The sequence below is a fragment of the Trematomus bernacchii genome, unplaced genomic scaffold (assembly GCF_902827165.1).
Source record: "Trematomus bernacchii unplaced genomic scaffold, fTreBer1.1, whole genome shotgun sequence".
Classification (NCBI taxonomy): Eukaryota; Metazoa; Chordata; class Actinopteri; order Perciformes; family Nototheniidae; genus Trematomus; species Trematomus bernacchii.
The window spans coordinates 12,601,776-12,616,992 of NW_022987564.1; the positions used below are offsets into that span (position 1 = coordinate 12,601,776).

A 15,217-nucleotide genomic window follows, 5' to 3' on the forward strand; every position below is an offset into this window, starting at 1 on the left:
CTTATATCTGTGTACTGACCAATTTGGATGATTAATAAAGTCATTTTAATAAGCTAAATTATGAACACAGCTTTGGATTTGGTAGTTTTCTTTGATTGGTATGATAATACATTTAACTTTTTGAAAGTAAACTAAACAAAAGTTTAAAAGTTGAAGTCGTGGGTCAATTGTGATGGGCATTTTTTTTTTTTTACCACTTTCTCACATTTTATAAAATGAAAAACCATCGCACCAAAACTATTGATCATTTTCAGTTATAATTGTTTCTATTTTGTGACTGATTAATGATTAAAGCTTGTTTATAAATAAGCAAAACAATTGAAAATGCCTATCCCAAAACCACAAATTGAAACATTTAGCCTATAGGCCTACACATGTTTACCAATATGTATAACATATTATATAACCTGATCGATTAGTTGATTGATAATTTCAGCCTGACAGAACAGAACATCATATCCTTCTGGAGCTGATTTATTTATAGGCTGAAGTGCTCCCTCCTGTCTGTATAATACACTACATACAACATTATGTTGACACTCGGCGCCGCCACTTTGACAGTTGACTGTTGCATTCCAGCAAATGGCCCAAAACACAGCGCTCCGTGCAACCAACAAAAAAGTGAAATAATCATAAAAACAGACATTTTTTGTCAATGACCAGGGACCGCAGAAACCGCGAACGACGACCGACATTTGCTCTCTTCTCCTCCCCTCCGCCCGTCCTCCTCCTCCCTGACTCCCTCCCTCCCTCCCTCCTCTCCGGGACTGAGAATGCCCGTGTTGTACTGACACAGTAGCGATACGGGCTGAGTAGACATGGAGGCCCGATTAACGAGAGAGGCCCGTGCTGACACATCCAGGCCCAGCTAACGGTGTGTCGGACAGGATTTCGGAGCATCTCGGGAGTTTATTACGGATACCAGTCGCTGTAAGGAACAAGGATTTTAACAACGAGGAAGAAGGAATAGAAGAAGATCCATTTCGGGTCTCTGTTGATTCAACGCAAGCCGCCATTTTGTTGACAGTTAGTGTTTTTTTAATAACCTACACTGCGCTGCATCTATTATTTTCTAATCACTGGAATTTAACTCCCCGCATTTTTTACGTGTGTTTTTCTATCGATTTAAGTGTGCGTTTGTGTTTGAATACACGTCCGGAGGTTTTTCTGTCTTAGCTGACATGCTAGTGCATCGTTAGCCGTCGTAGCTGGGATGTAGTAACACGAGTGCCTACGAGAATGTGACGGAGATGAGAGATTATGTGCATCACTTGTCCGGGGCTGTGTCATATTCACTCGCTATACACTAATTGCTTGAATGCTGTAGGCGTTTGCTACTGATTTGCAGTTTACACACAGTGTAAATTAAAGCTGTGCTGGGCGGAATATGCCTAAATCGCCTTCAAACAGGCTGCTGATAGATGGCTAGTTAGCCGCTGCCAGTGCACAGACCGTCTATTATTGGACGGATTGTAGCTACTAGCTTGTTACAAAATAAACAAACCTTGCACAATGTATGGGTTATAATTAGCGCCGAGTAACCACGATATCCTCATTACGTCACCGCCCTGTCTGCTATTATCTTTAATATCATGGAAATTAATATTTTGGGGGGATGCTTTACATGGTGACACTCAGTTTAACCCATCGCAACTTTGGGTTTTGGAGGTGGCAAGGTTAACAATATCTATTTTTTGTTTGTGGCCAACAGCTCTGTGCTTTGGTTTCTGATTTGATTTCTGATTTGATTTGTGGCTGTGTTCAAGATTATTATTATCTTGTTATAACCTATTTGGCACGTTTAAAAAGACAAAACGTGCTGTGTTGTTCTAGCTTGAATACTTGGGACAAAAATACTCCCCTCAGGTTAGCTTTAGCTCATGGTGCTTGCATTAGATATATTGCGTTGATCATAGCTCAAATCTGACGTTTTTCATGTTTTGGTTTTTGGCAATTCAGCTCTTGGAAGATAAAATATGTGCCCCCCACGTTGATACACGCGAAGGGAGGACACAGAGCCAAATAATGTGAACACCGTTTCCGGACAATTACAAAGGTGAGTGAAAATCATCTGGCATATGAATAGGATTTATAGTTTACTGTTGACATAATGGTTTAAGAATCAGATTCCTCACTGTTAGAGTTAACATTCCCTTCATCCGATTTTAATGTTTAAGCACAAGTGAATTAATTCCCAACTGCATGCATTGCAGTGTCACTTTAACAGCTTGCAGAGTTTCTGAGGCCGGATTTCCTTTCGATTGACAGTAATTATGCGTATGACTAAACGGGAATGGATGTGCTGAGTGAATATGAGTACATTAAGGGTGATGCGGTCGCACATTCACGAGTTAGTGTTGACTGTACAGGAAACCGAAAGCAGATTTGGCTTGTGCAGCCCTCCTCAGGACAGCCACGTTTTCTGCGCAACATGAGGGAAAGTCTAATTAATTACAATGTTATGTAGAGTATTCTTAAGGACTAAATAACTGAAGGAACTTCTTCCGACTTGCAGGGTGGTGCTCTGATTGACACCTGTCACTCCGGTCCGATTTATTGCATCCTCTACTGCAATATTCGAGGTTTACACATCTTTAGTTTAAAGCCACGGTGTGATGGATTTATGTTAGAGCACTTCCGCTGTTTTAGGATATAAACTAATGTTACTAGTTAAGAAATGTGGCTGCTTTCCCCCCTGATCATGGATCTGTATCGGTTTTATACAGATGGAGTAAAAGCCCTGGATATGACACGGAGCTCTGAGGGCAGACGCCAGTCCTCATGTTGATGATGTGGGGCTGGGGGGTGGGTGGCGTTGGATACTATTGCCATGGCCAAAGGGAAATCAGCAGTTATGAACAACGTGTGCAAAAGTGAGGGAGGGAGTGAAAGGAGGGAGGGAGTAAGGGGAGGAAAGAAATGGGAGGGGGCGCGGGAAGTTGTTTACTACGTTCCTGCCTGCTCTGCTATTTCTTAAGGTTGAGGGCCTGATATTGATTATTGATTCTCCTGTTTTTCATTTGAATATCTGACTTTTGTTTTATATGCCGGTCGTTTTACTTAAACTTCTGGTTATTACTGTGAAGGTAAAGCAGACAACATACAGGCATGACTGATTTCTGTCTTTAAAACCAGTAGTTCTGTCATTCGGGTGTTTTGCGGTATGACTATAAACTTGATATGCCTGCAGTGCAGTGTAGTATTAACTTCTACTTAAATACTATACCTCCCAAACATGATAATGATATGCTTCAGTGTTACGGCTTATCAATCACAAATTAGAAAAACGGTTCAGCCCAGTGTCGGATCATTTACAGGAGAACAACTGCCAGTAAATATATCTGGTTTGGCTTGTTAGAGGTGAGAGGAATGTTTTTACTCCCCCGGGCGACTATTCTCTAGACTTGTGTCAGTAGCCTCTTATAGAGTAAGGTACTACAGTGGCTTATTTTTGGCATAGCTGCTGTCAGGCAGCGGAAGCAGCTAGTATCACTGCAAGCGCTTAGTATAAAAGAATGAGGAGAGCATTTGTCATTCTGTTGGAGAAAGACACCGGGAACAGAGTTAGGGGGGTTGGTGAGTGAAATGTGTTTTTTATTAAAGAAAGAGCACAGTGACTTTGTTAGTTTGTGTGCTGCTACTACTGCTTTCAAGTTTGCAAAATAAAGAAGGAAGAGGACGGAAAAGCTTAAAGAAAACTGTGAAAGGACACAGAGATTGATGGAGTGTTAGAGAAAAGAGGGAGGTGTGATCTGAGTGTGGTATGTGTAGTGAGGGGGAGTCTGCACAGCACAGTTTTGAGGCGAAATGGAGTGAGTAATTGAAGTAAACACAGAAAAGAGGGCGTGGGGGGGAAATACAGGCCAGTCTCCAAAAATCGGGTAGAGTTAACTGTGTGGTCCAACAAAAAAACATCAACTCTACTACTGTTTTCCACTGTCATCATCTAAAACAAACATTGTCTAAGACTCTTTGTAGGGCAGTTTTTTTGTCTTCTGCTCTGACACTTTAGTGATGTGTCGACTTGTATGACTTTCCTTTGGCTCCATTAAGTGGCTCCTTTAGTGCTCTCCACTAATGTAGGGCGCAGAGAAACCGCCGGCACATTGACGCTCTATCACTCACTCTCAGTTGCTGCTGGCGAGGGCTGGGAAAGGCGGCCGGATCCTCTGTCTAGTCCCAGAGGGCTCAATGTGCTGAGGTCACAGTTCTGAATTGCCTCCAAATGACTTCACCCGGAGAAAGCACCTGCTTGGGGGCGAATCCGCATTAAATCACTCAGTGGCCACGGGGAGCTGTAGACAACTTTATTGAATCGGACTGTCCTCCAAGGAGCACAATTAAGGAACATGCTTCTCTCTGCTGCTGCTGTGCTAACATTGGGTATGAGCACTTTGCCACCATCACAGGCACCCAGTTCACTCCAACTAATGAGGGACTTTAAGGGATTGCTCAGTTGGCATCTTATCCTGTAACACCTCGTAAGGATGTGGCAGCACTGTGGAATAAACTATTGACTTTGGACATTAAGGGCTTAGTGGACAATTCAGTCCTTGAGCCTAAAGTTAAATATTTCAGGTAGGAAAGCTTCAGCTTTGTAAATAGGTCACAGAATGTTATAGGCGCTGAGGACGTACACTTCATAAAAACTGACCCAGACAGGATGAAGGACACCCTCTAACCAAATAGATGATAAAACTGTTTGCCCTCTGTCTACGTTTCCAATATCATTCATTATAAGACATTTTATACTTCTTGGTTGCCGGGCACGGTTTAAAGCTGTCAATGTGTGGTTGATGTCCTGTGTTGTTGTGCCGATGACTAATGTGATTTATTTTTTCACCCTCCCTTTTCTTCTCTCTCTCTCTGCTATACCTGTGTTTACTCTGACAGTTGAAGGACGGAGAAAGAGGGCTGGACAGCCGAGGAAGGGAGAAAAGCCACTTCAGAAGAAGGAGAGCTTCACCTTCAACGTTATCCCCTCCCCCCTTTCCCCCTTAACCCCTTATCCCAACCCCCAACAAAAACTCTACCTGGTATCCACAACATCCCCTCCCTAGTTAACCTGCACACCCTGTAAAGTTGCGATGGATCCGAAAAATCAGATGGGAACTACAACGCCACCCCCTCTTCTCTCAGGTGTTTCCTCGGGGGAGCGAGAAAAGGAGGGAGGGGGTGGAAAGAATGAAGAGGAGGATGAGAAGAAAAGAGACAGGGAGAAGGAGGGAGCTGTCACCGCTGCTCCTGGTCCTGGAGGGGCAGGAGCAAGTGGGCCAGGAGGCGCCGGGGGTGACCAGTCCCATTTCTCCATCAAAGAGAGCAGCCTGTCCGAGGGCAATGTCAAACTTAAGATCGGCCTTCAAGCAAAACGCATGAAGAAGCCCCCTAAGATCCTGGAGAATTATGTGTGCCGACCAGCATTCAAGGCCACTGTGAGGCACACGGGCCGTGGAGGAGGCGGTGCTCGTGGAAACCGTGCAGCCGCTACAGGTGATGGGGCAGGCGTTCAGAACCAGAGTCCTTCAAGTGGCAGGGGAAAAGATAAGGAAAAGAGTCCAAGTGTCAACAAACCAGCCTCCTCTTCTTCTTCAACCCCCTCTGCTAAAGCTCCCACGCCACCACCTCCTGCTCCTCCTCCCACCAGCACTACCACCCTGTCTGCCTCCCAAGTGAATGGGAGCGCTCCGACAAAAAGGGTAAGGCGGGAGAACATTGTCATTATATGTAGTTATCACCAGAGGCTTCTTGTGTAATTGTAATGACTTTTTACCGTAACGCTCAGTATTGAGATAACTTGTATTGCAAATTTGAGATAAACTTTTTCAACATCTGCCTTCAATTTAGTTATTGCTGCAAAATTGGATTGTCAGGAAGACAAACTCATTAATGTTGCATGTACTGTAGCTGACCACTGAACTGTTACAGTATACATAGTTCAACATAACTGAAAGAAAACATTTTTAAACGAATGAAGTGGTATTTTAAACAATGCAACTTGAACAAAAAAGATTTGCAGCATTTCAGAAACTGTTAAATAAAAAAAAGAACTCTTAAACAAAATGCAAAATAAAAATAAAAGTCCTCCTGCTGGCTATGGAAATTAAAATAAAATATGTTTTATTATTTCAGTGAAAGAACGTCAGATACTTGGTGACTAGTATCAATACAATGTAGTATAGTTATTATTTGTACATTTACCTTACTTCCTTAAAGGGTTATAAGTCAGTCTTGATTAGGTCAGTGGTCCACAAAAAGTTTACCATAGTAATTACCATGTTGGTGCACAGATAAAGAGTGGAGCATAAATTGTTCTTTAGTTTTCTTTGTTTTCTCTGTTGGCCTGTCCCTATTTATCATGCCACTGCCCCCACTGTCCCTCCGTCTGTGTCTCTGCACGGCCATACCCTCCCCCCTCCCCTGCATGACCCCCTCTCTGTCTGTCCCGCTCTGTCCCCAATCTGACCCTGATAAGTGTTATTGAGTTGAGTCTATAACTTCCCCCCTGGGCATGCCCAGGGAGCTGCAGACAGAAAATCTTATCAATGAATTGCAATACTATAGAAATCTATTTCTGATTAATAGATTGTACTCCTAGGTAAAGGTCAGATGTGTTAGGTTCAGTAATAGCAGTTCACTATAGCAGCCTTCAATTTATGGCACCTCAAATTTGTTTTTGGGTACTAGCATATGACTTAAAAATGTGTTCCAGTGTTTTGATAAAAAATACGATATACGTACATCAATACAGTCTATTTAAAAAATGTCATTATTAAATATTTCTTCCCAGTTACCTACTATTTGTTCTATTTGTTCTAGTTATTTTATAACTTGTCGTCTCTTCTTTGTTTTTGTGCAGGGTTCACCAAAGACTGATGGCAAGTCTGACACAAAGCCAGACACGAAAGCAGCCACCACCACATCTGAGAGACCCCTTAACCTTCACCGCCCTCCATCGGACAGCAAAACCCATCCCTCTGGGAAGAAAACACCAATTCCCCAACCCAACCCCCGGACATCTTCACCTTCTCCATCACTACCCGCATCTAAAGAACCCAGCTTTGAAGCTGTCAAACCTCCTCAATACAACTTCAGCACTGAAAATCAGAGAGACAAGGAAAAGGGTGTTCCAAATTGGGGAGCCCCCACAGTCACTGAGAAGTTAGCTCAACTCATAGCAACTTGCCCACCATCAAAGACCCCTAAGCCAGCTAAACCCACAAAGATTGACCCCGCTCCTCCTCTCCCAAACTCAGGCTTTATGGCCCCGACAGCGAAGCAACGAGACAGGGCTATGGCCAATAGGAACACATATTCAAGAATGTTACATCTTTCCCCACCACCTCCTGTGTCACGGCCACCTGGTCGGCCCTATGGTTCTAGGAACAAAGACAATGGTATGGACAATTCACCCTCCCTGACACCTTTGAGGACAGACGAGACAGAAGGGGCTGGGAAAGCTAGTAGCAGCAGCAGCAGCAGTCGCAGCAACAGTCCAGCACTCGCGTATGGGAATAACCGCCTGTCGGCTATGTCAACGGACAGCAACAACGACAACATCAACAGTAGCATTTCTAAGTCACAGTCACGCCCGGCTCACGGCCAACCCCATAACACGTCTTCGCCAGCTTGTCCCATTTCATCCTCTTCCAGCACTTCAGCTGAGCAAAGGACGTTGAGTGCAGTGAATCACCTGGGCTCCCCTGTTCCTTCACAAGGACACCATGCACGAGAGAGTCCTACCTTGGCAGAGGAAAGCAGTGCCAGTGAGAGAGAACAGGACAGCGACAGCCCCAGGGACTTAACCAACTGCCCTCCTGCAACAGGAACAGGAAAGCCAGAAGGGAAGGACAGGGGGCCTAGTAATCAGTCACTGAGAGTTGAGAAGAGCTCTAGTCCAAGTAAGCGCAGTCCCAATCGGGATAGTAGCCGACCCGGTCGGACTATTAGCCCCCCTGAGGCTGCAAGACATAGGGCGTCTTCTTCACCAGAGCCAGATGGTGATGAAAGCCCACTAACACCTCTGAGAGATGATTCTCCAGATTCATCCATAGACTCTTCAGCGGAGCAGGACAACAAACCCCTTAAAAAACGCAGGGGAAGGAAACCCCGCTGGGGCCGTTTAATGAGTGGGATGCATGAAGGAATAGCAGGCCACGACAGTCCCTTTGAAGAGAGACAAACTGACTTGCCTTTATCTTTAAGCTTGGAAATGCCGTTACCGCCGGTTAAGAGACCCGTGGGCAGGCCTCCGAACCCAAATAAGGTCAAACCAAATCCTGTGCCACAAAGTCAAGGGTCACAGCTCTTTGCACCACTGGCAAAGAAAAGAGGAAGGCCGAAGTCCAAAATGCCAAGGCTTGACGCTCCGGCCCGTGGTTGCCTTCCTAACAAGCTGGCTCCCTCCAAGGTCTTTTCATCTTTACTGAAGTCCAAAGAAGAGCAGGATCCCCCTGTGCTTCACCCAGAGGTGGACCTTAACCCCCCTAAACCTATGCCTAGAAAACGTGGACGCCCAAAGCGCCTTCCCCCTACCTTACCCCAGGAGGGTCAGCCTCCAACGTTGGCTCCAGAGGCCGGGGAAATTGGAGAAAAACGGTTCCGGAGCAAAGGCAATGGGCAGCTAATCATGAAAACTATTATAGGCAAGATCAATAAAATGAAAAGTATGAAACGGAAACGTATTCTCAGTCAAATCTTGTTAGGCCCAAGACCAGAAGACTCGCCTAAACCCAGTACGGTTGTTGGTTCTGTGGAAGCTACAACCCAATCATTGTCCTCCCTTGCTGCTTCTTTTGGGGGGAAACTAGGGCCACAAATTAATGTCAGTAAAAAGGGTACAATATACATGGGTAAGAGGAGAGGCCGTAAGCCAAAATCGGGGTATAACGCCACAGCTTCAACACCACCACCAGAACCCTTCTTATCCCCGAACACCACTTCCCCTCTCCATCACCATCATTCACAAGTCTTCCCCTCCCCCTCCCTCTCACAGTCTAGTGGGGGCCACAGTCCCATCAGCGATGCCAGCTTTGTGGAGCCCGGTTCTGTGCACTTTGCCAGTCACTCTCACTATGCTAACTCCCATCATAGCCACAACACATTCTCCTTCCCTCCCCCAACCTTTTCGGCCCCTAATCCACGCAACCCAGGGTTGGGCTCCACATCATCTATGTCCACAGTAGCTTCACAGAAAAAGGCATCTTACCGCGGATACCATCACCACCACCACAACCATTACAGGCAGCACTACCATTATCCTAAGCTTTCCCCTCCCAGGCCGCTCCATCCTACCTCCCCTGCCCCCCTCACTGAACTAAAAGAAGCCACTCCGTCACCAGTCAGTGAGTCACATAGTGAGGAGACTGTGCCCAGTGACAGTGGTATAGGAACGGACAATAACAGCACCTCTGACCGGGGTGAGAAAGCAGGTGGCTTGGGTGGTATTGGGATGCCACACGGGATGGGCAGTAAGTTATTAATGCCGGGGGTCATCAGTTCAGCTGTGGGTCCAGGGTTGGGCCTTAATTCCAGAGGCAGGCGGCGACACTCCGCTGTGCTTTTGGACCGTCCCTCTCCCTCTCCATCACCACACGGGGTGGGGACATCACCCGATCCCAGGAGACCTCACCCAGCAGCTCCAGCCTCCTCCTTAATAGGACACAAGGAGAAACATAAGCACAAGTGCAAACGCCGCAGCCCACGGTGCCCCGGCTACGATAAGCTAAAGAGACAGAAAAGGAAACGCAAGAAGAAGTACTTGCAGCTGCGCTCCCGGCGGCACGACCCAGACTTTCTTGCTGAGCTGGATGAGATTGTTGTGAGAATTAGTGAAATACGGATAGCACACCGTACCACAGGACACCGGCTCGGCAGTGGAATAGGCATGGCAGCAGGAACAAGTAGAGGGCCAGGAGTGGGGAGCAGGCCTGGTGGGTTAGGAGGCACAGGCGGCCCTCCACCTCATCATTATGTTCACAGAGACATCCTGCCTACAATCTTCAGGGTTAACTTCGGCAGCTTTTACTCCCATCCTGCATACTCTCATTGCGACCCATTGCACTATGTTCGTAAACCAGACATGAAGAAGAAAAGGGGGCGGCCTCCCAAAATGAGGGAGTCCATGTCTGATGTTCCCTTTTTACCTGGGCTTGGATTCCCACTCTCCAGCGGGGGCTTCTACCACCCCTCCTACAGCGTTCCCTACTCCTCTGGGCCTCTGGGTTTGGGCTATTACAGAGGCTTTCCTCCAGCTAGTGCTCTGTATCCCCACCCACACCACCAGTCACCACACACAGCCCCCTCCCACCACTCTCACCACTCACCCTCTTTCCCCCCTCCTCCCCCCACATCTTACATGCATCATCACCACCCTTCACATCTCCTACTTAACCCCTCTAAATTTCACAAGAAAAAACATAAGCTGCTTAGGCAGGAGTACCTGGGAGGAGGAAGGTCCCCTGTCCTGTACCCACCCATGTCCTCTGAGCTTTCCTTCAACTGGCACCACAAACACAAACACAGACACAAACACAGAGAGCGCTGTGCGGAAGAGGACAGAGAGGAGGCAGCAAGAGGAGGATCAGGGAGCCGGGCTAGTGCAGGGATTTCTGACAGCGGAGCATCAGGGAAAGCAGAGCGAGTTGGCAGTTTAGGAATGGCGGAGTCTTTACAACGATGCCGCTTTGGACGGGACACAGCCAGCACCAGTGCCAGCAAGCAAGCTGCTTCTACTTCCGCCAACTCCCCTTCTTCTTCCTCATCCTCATCTGCAGAAAGGTACAAGCGCAAAGAGAGCTCCATGTCCTGTCTCGGCCCCTCAAGGCTCGCACTGGGTAGCAGCTCAAAAGGTCACCATCCAGTAGAGTCCTGGTTCAGGATGGGGGGCAACTCTAAGGCAGACTACTCTAAGCTTTCACGAAGTCAAGTGTCACCTGGCCAGGGTCCCTTCTCAGAAGGACAGCCTGAAGACCCCGCAGGCTGCTCAGACAGTGAGGATGAGGAGCCTCTCAGCCCAGCAGTGGATTTAGAGCCTGGATCCCATGATTCTCCAAACCTTACTAATCTTTTTGCCTCTGCTCTCACCCGCACTACACTGAAGGGGGGCAAGTGCAGAAAGACTGAGGCAGTCACAGAGAGCTCGAGCTTCTCCCGCGTGGACCGACCAATAAGGAAGGACCGCTCGACGTCAGCAGAAAGGAGAGACTTGGGTAAGTCTAATTTGTACTGAATTCAGTTGTATCTTTATTAATGTGCTGCCTACATTAGGGCATTTCATGATGGAATTTAATATTATAAGTAACAGCAGCATCTGCATTGCTAATTTTCAATTAAGAAAAGGCTGTATAGGATGCACTAAGAAAAGCAGCAGGGAGCTATTTGCTTTCATTTGTTCTTGGATATTCCAGTCAAGTATGGGATGCATTGCATCCTATAGAGGTCATACGCTTTTGCTCACGGCAAATTACATTTGCCATTGTTTAGGGTTATTGGAGTCAATTTTGCACCAAATTTGTTTTCCAAAACTAGTTCTGTGCATGCAGTTGTATCAAGAATCCTGCGGCTGAAGTCGGATGAGCTTTATGCATGGGCTCAGCTACGATGAAACTGGCACTGTGTGAAATCAATTATATCCAGCACTAGTTCCCGGACTATGTATTTGGGCAATAACCGTTTTTAGACATTGCCATATGGCACAGCAAGCGGGCATTCAGATCTTGCTTGATCTCGGCTCAGTGAAGCCTGTGTATCTTCCGAAAATCCATCATACTACTGAGGAGTTGCGTAGTGGTTACAGTTGGAACCAACCAAACTTCAGCCGTGGTTAGATCAAACAGCACTAGATAATGATCTGCTCTGGATCTACAGCCCTCCCATCTGTACAAAGAAAATACTAAGTGGATTGGGCCAGTTATTACAGTAAGAGAAAAGCTCTCTTGACATCCCCTGTGCATACACTGTCTGACATTTGGTAGCTCTTACTAGTGGTTACAGGCTTGGCAACAAAAAAAGCATGCGTAATGACTTAAACTGGCTCCTCTGTGAGTGTGGATGGCCACAGTTGGCCACAATTGATATAGCATTCCAGCCAGAGCAAAAGGGGTGGAGTGTTTTGTTAACATGCTATATTTAGTAGACATTTCCATCAAAAGCCCACAATGTAAGGCCTGGTCCTGTACTTTAGTACACCCAGCACCTGGGCTGAGCTAATGTTGCAGATTTAAGACACAGGGTCTCAGCAATAGTCTTTATCAGTGTGTCCCCTGGCAAATACTGCTGTGCTTGTCTCTCTGTGTGTGTGTAAGCATTTGTAGAGTGGGTGTTCGTGTTTATGTGCATGTTAGTAAGCAAGATCCGTTTAGGAGGGATGGGACCATTAAGGATTTTACTGCAGATTGCAATAAAAGCTGGTTGATTGTATCGAACTATCAATATTCTCACAAGTAACTTGAAAAAGCCATCTTGCCTGCTATCTTGGTAGAGAAGGGAAAAATAGAGCCTCATTACAAAACAATCTGAAATGATCTTGTATGAAAGACACAGGCACATTTTTTATAACTTTCTATTTATTTGTTTGTTTAATTTATGTATTTTTAATTATGTAGGCGGACCTTATGTTTAGTTGTATCTGAAATGCAAAAAAAAAGTTATAAACAAAAAGTTATTTCACTATGTTTTAGTGCCATTTTAATAGTTTAAAGCATATGTTGATGGTTATAAGGATTATATAGCCATTTCAGTTACTTTGCAAAGAAAGCCATAACATGAACATTTTATATTGTCTCTTTCCTAGCTGTAAAGTACCCAGTGAGGCTGAATGGTGCAGTTCAAACCACGCCAGGGTAATCCTGGATTAGAGCTCAGGATTTAGGGTCAACCAGCGGTCGCGTACTGGAATGGGAGAGTAGGCCATGGGACGGTGTTAGAGGAGATGATGGAGGTAGATAGATGCACGCTGACTGAGGAGTATTAGTTGAGAGTGAGAGTAAGGGGGATAAAAGGACTGTAAGAGGATAAGTTGCAGCATTAAAGAGCAGGTGTGAGGTTTCCATCCAAATGTTTTTGAAATTTCAATAATAATAAAAGTCTGTTTCGTTATTTACTGTTACTGCTTTTAATATTCAACCTGCATGATAACCAATCATGATTACAGGCCAAGGCATTTTCATGTCTTTCTGCGTTACACATTATTCATAATACATGTGCAGTGATTATCTTCTCTTTTTCTTTGACTAGGGTCATCAGGTATCCAGTCAAGAGGCATTGCCCTCTCGCCCCCTGAAGGGCCCGAAGGATCCATGCACCACCGGCAGCAGCACCATCACCAACCTTCACTTTTTCACTCGCACAGCTCTGCCTCCTCCTCCTCCTGCCTCTCCCCCTCTCAGGACTTTTGTCTGGATGCCTCCCTGCCCCACCACTCCTATCGAGCACAGCCCTCCAAACACAGCCTGCACCACGTCAACAAAATCCTGCGTGCCAAGAAGCTGCAGAGACAAGCTCGTACAGGAAACAACGTGGTGAAGAAGAGGGGTCCCGGACGTCCTAGGAAACACCCCTTACCATCCCCGCCGCCATCCCCCCCACCGGTGGTCGAGTTGAATCCGACCCGGCAAAGGGACAGAGGGGCAGAGCGGCCAGTGGGGGGGCGAGCGTGGGAGGAGGACACTGTGACAGAGGCTATTGAGTCAGTAGTCCAGGGCCAGTGCAGGAAAAGTCAGAAGAAGAAGCAGTGGGACGGAGGAGAGGATGAGGAAGACGAGGAAGAAGAGGAGGACGGGGAGGTAGAAGAGCCTGAGGAGCGGTTGCCAGATAGAGAGGAGAACCTGGGCAATCTGGCGGCGAGGTCCAAAGCTGGGACAGGAAGAAGCTGGCTTACTCAGGAAGAACTCCAGCAATTTCGTGGGTATGCAGGTTTTCAATCCTCTAGGGCTGCTCGATTATGGCAAAAATCATAATCTCGATTATTTGGGTCAATAATTGATATCACAATTATTAAAAAACGATTATCTATTTACTTTGAAAACATCCATTTATTTAAAAAAAAAATGTGAACAGTATGTTTTTAACAGTTGATTACCCTGAACTTTAAGTATAATTCAACTGAAAAACCAAAAAAATAAATCAAAATCAAAATAATTTTATTTCGATTATGTTGTTTTCATAATCTTTGCAAGCCAAAATCGTAATTGCGATTAAAATACGATTAATTGAGCAGCCCTACCTAGTACTGACACAGATTTACACTGAGTATACGAAAGGCAACATATATGAAATCCAGTCGCCACTTGAAACCTTGTCATGGTTCTATTTTAGCTCAACGGAAAGCAAGCCAGATGGCCACTGCTCCCCAGAACCCCCAGCGCCCGTCCCCGAGGAACAAGCTCCGCCCGCACCCATTATCACCCAACGGGAGAAGAGACCAGCCAGACCTCCAAAGAAGAAGTTTCAGAAGGCGGGACTTTACTCGGATGTGTACAAGTCCGAAGAGTGAGTTTCTAAGAAATCCTAAATCTTCTGATGTTTATTTTACATGTCAATGCACCAGTTTAACTTAAGTAAAACTTTTTTTTAACATTTCTGTTCCAAACCATGCAGCCCCCGGAGTCAGCTCCTGCAGCTAAAGAAAGAGAAGCTGGAATACATACCTGGAGAACATGACTATGGATTGTTTCCGCCTCCAATACATGTTGGTGAGTCTGTTTTTTAATATACCTGACAAGTCAAAGATATTTTATTTTCTGGTGCCTTTTAAAAGTTTGATTGTGTCAGTCATGTTGCTTTTTAAATAACTTTAGTATTTTACTTTATATTAAAACCTTTTATACAATAATTTGCGTTAATGTCAATTAAATTATGCTGTGCTTTACCTAATCTATTTTCAATTCAATTTCTGTTCATTTATCTTCACAAGAATAAGTCCTAAGTCCTCTATCCTATATATTTCTTATACACTACCTAACATTGTCTATGTCTGGCTGGTTCTGCATCAGGCCCGTTTCTTGTAATGGCCTTCCTGCCAGCTGTGAGTAGGATTTTGACCAAGTCATTACCCTAATTCAAAACCACTTCAGTTATATTGCCCATGGAACACAATATAACTCAATGGAACACTTATTGGAGTTTAAATATCCTAAAACCTCATTTAATACTGAATTCACTCTTTTCCAGAATGGCCTATTTTGGGGCTAATCCAAAAGATTGATGCATGATTTGCATC

The 15,217-nt window shown here is 45.5% G+C and overlaps 1 protein-coding gene across 5 annotated transcripts in view; it reads left to right on the forward strand.

The window, feature by feature from the left end:
• The first annotated feature begins 741 nt into the window (after positions 1-741).
• Positions 742-15,217, forward strand: part of ash1l (ash1 (absent, small, or homeotic)-like (Drosophila)) — a 32,302-nt gene continuing 17,826 nt past the window's right edge. For 3 of the 5 annotated variants that reach the window (XM_034124717.1, XM_034124722.1, XM_034124721.1), the window contains exons 1-7: positions 749-1,026; positions 1,960-2,056; positions 4,894-5,696; positions 6,857-11,207; positions 13,234-13,903; positions 14,314-14,487; positions 14,596-14,690. In XM_034124717.1, the coding sequence (XP_033980608.1) occupies positions 5,088-5,696; positions 6,857-11,207; positions 13,234-13,903; positions 14,314-14,487; positions 14,596-14,690 (5,899 nt within the window). In that variant the 5' untranslated portion in view covers positions 749-1,026; positions 1,960-2,056; positions 4,894-5,087. Of the gene's footprint in view, positions 1,027-1,959; positions 2,057-4,893; positions 5,697-6,856; positions 11,208-13,233; positions 13,904-14,313; positions 14,488-14,595; positions 14,691-15,217 lie in introns of all 5 variants that reach the window. The other 2 variants (XM_034124718.1, XM_034124720.1) reach the window with 2 other exon arrangements.